Source organism: Solanum dulcamara, chromosome 4, assembly GCF_947179165.1.
Source record: "Solanum dulcamara chromosome 4, daSolDulc1.2, whole genome shotgun sequence".
Classification (NCBI taxonomy): Eukaryota; Viridiplantae; Streptophyta; class Magnoliopsida; order Solanales; family Solanaceae; genus Solanum; species Solanum dulcamara.
The window spans coordinates 59,110,806-59,112,716 of record NC_077240.1 but is presented as its reverse complement, the minus strand read 5'-3'; the positions used below and the strand labels follow the sequence as shown (position 1 = coordinate 59,112,716).

Here is a 1,911-nt window from a genome sequence, read left to right as displayed (position 1 = left end):
ACACTAGTAGGACCTTTCTTATAACTATGTTGCGCGCCATATTTATAATTTAGGGACTGCACGGGCATTTAGTAATTTGACCTTTGATCATAATCTAGATCATGCGATAGAGTTAAGTCATAAAAAGTCAATTCTGACTTATATCCTTTTTATTTATGATATAAATCATGTCTATTAGAAACAAGGATAAAGTAGGCCTGAGGGCCACTGCTAACATTACTCAAGAGGCAGCTATTTCAAAGAAGACTCAACTATTAGGTGATCAAACTAGCGATTAGGAGAGATTGCCATGTCCTATACTTCTAGGTCCTTAGATTCCCAAGACAGAAGGGTCTATGGGAGTTTCTACACCTCCAACAGTATCAACAGTAGTTCATGTATCGCCTACACAACCTCCAAGTGCCTCTGAGCAAGATATTAGAGGGGCATTATAGTTTCTCACTCAATTGGTAGCTTCTCAGGTCAAAGGACAAAATGCAGCTGCACCTAGAACTACACAGGGAGAGGCAACTTGATCCAGAGTACGTGATTTCCTTCATATAAATCCCTCGGTGTTCACCGAATCTAGTGTGATAGAGAACCCATAATAGTTTATAGAAGAGATCAACAAAATTTTTAGGGTCATGCACGTCTCAGAGACTGATCCAGTTGAATTGACCTCCTAACAGCTGAAAGATGCAGCCATCGTATGGTATGAGATGTTAGTGATTCTAGGGGACCAAAGACTCCCCCCAACAGTTTGGAAGGAGTTTTCTCAAGCCTTTATGGAGCACGTTTTGCCCTAAGAGCTTAGGGAGGTGAGGGTTGAAGAATTTCTAAACTTTTGATACAGAAACTTCAGTGTTAGGGAGTATAGTATGCGATTCGCTCAGCTGGCTAGATTCTCTCCTGAGATGGTCAGCATCCAAGATGTAAGGAATCATCGCTTTATGGTTATCTTTGGAGATCATTTGATTATTTCTTGTGTGGTTGCTGCATTAAATCCGGATATAGATATTTCTAGATTGATGGCACATGCACGACAGATAGAAGGCCGCTTACAAAATCGCAAGGCTGAGAGAGAAAGAGAACAAATAAGAGGGCCAAGACAACTGGCATGTTTCAGGGAGGTGATAGAGGTTATTCTAGTAGAGGTCCACAAATGCAAGCTTAGACAGTAGACCACTCCACAACTAGGCACTATGCCCCCACTACCAATGAGGTGATAGCCGAGGACTACCACCACGACCTACTTGCAGATAGTGTGGTCGATCTTATTTAAGAGAGTGTTGGTATGGCTCTACCACTTGCTATAGGTTTGGAGTCGAGGGTCATAAGATGCATGACTCTCCTAGTCTTGGAGCTGAGGGTAGAGGTGATAGGCCACAATATACTGGCTCTGCAAGAGCATCCTCATCATCAACACCTTCTTCATCACGTGGTCCTCAATCATCAGTAGGTAGAGGTTCAAGCAGAGGCATAGGATATGGGTTTGGAGCTAGCTCGAAGCGTATATATGCACTAGTCAGTCGGCAAGATTCCGAGGCATCCCTAGATGTGGTTATAGGTACCTTATCTATTTTCTTTTATAATGTATATGCATTGATAGACCCAGGGGCTACCTTATCATATGTTACTCCATTCGTTGCAATGAACTTTGAAGTAGAGACAAAGTTATTACGTGAGCCATTTACAATATAAGCTTCGATAGGAGAATCTATTATAGCTAGAAAGGTCTATTACAGGTGCCTGGTAATAGTATGTGGTCGAGACATATTGGCATATTTAATAGAGCTAGAAATTGTGGACTTTGACATCATTATAGGCATGGATTGGTTGTCCTCTTGTTATGCTATAGTTGATTACCGATATAAGGTTGCTCGATGCCATTTCCTAAATGAGCCAGTGCTGAAGGGTAAGACAATTCATTAA

The 1,911-nt window shown here is 41.6% G+C and overlaps 1 protein-coding gene across 1 annotated transcript; it reads left to right on the top strand.

The window, feature by feature from the left end:
- The first annotated feature begins 857 nt into the window (after positions 1–857).
- Positions 858–1,680, top strand: LOC129884279 (uncharacterized). The gene is made up of 2 exons (XM_055958602.1): positions 858–1,156; positions 1,296–1,680. The coding sequence occupies exons 1-2, from the start codon at positions 858–860 to the stop codon at positions 1,678–1,680; spliced, it is 684 nt and encodes a 227-aa protein (XP_055814577.1).
- Positions 1,681–1,911: the final 231 nt, after the last annotated feature.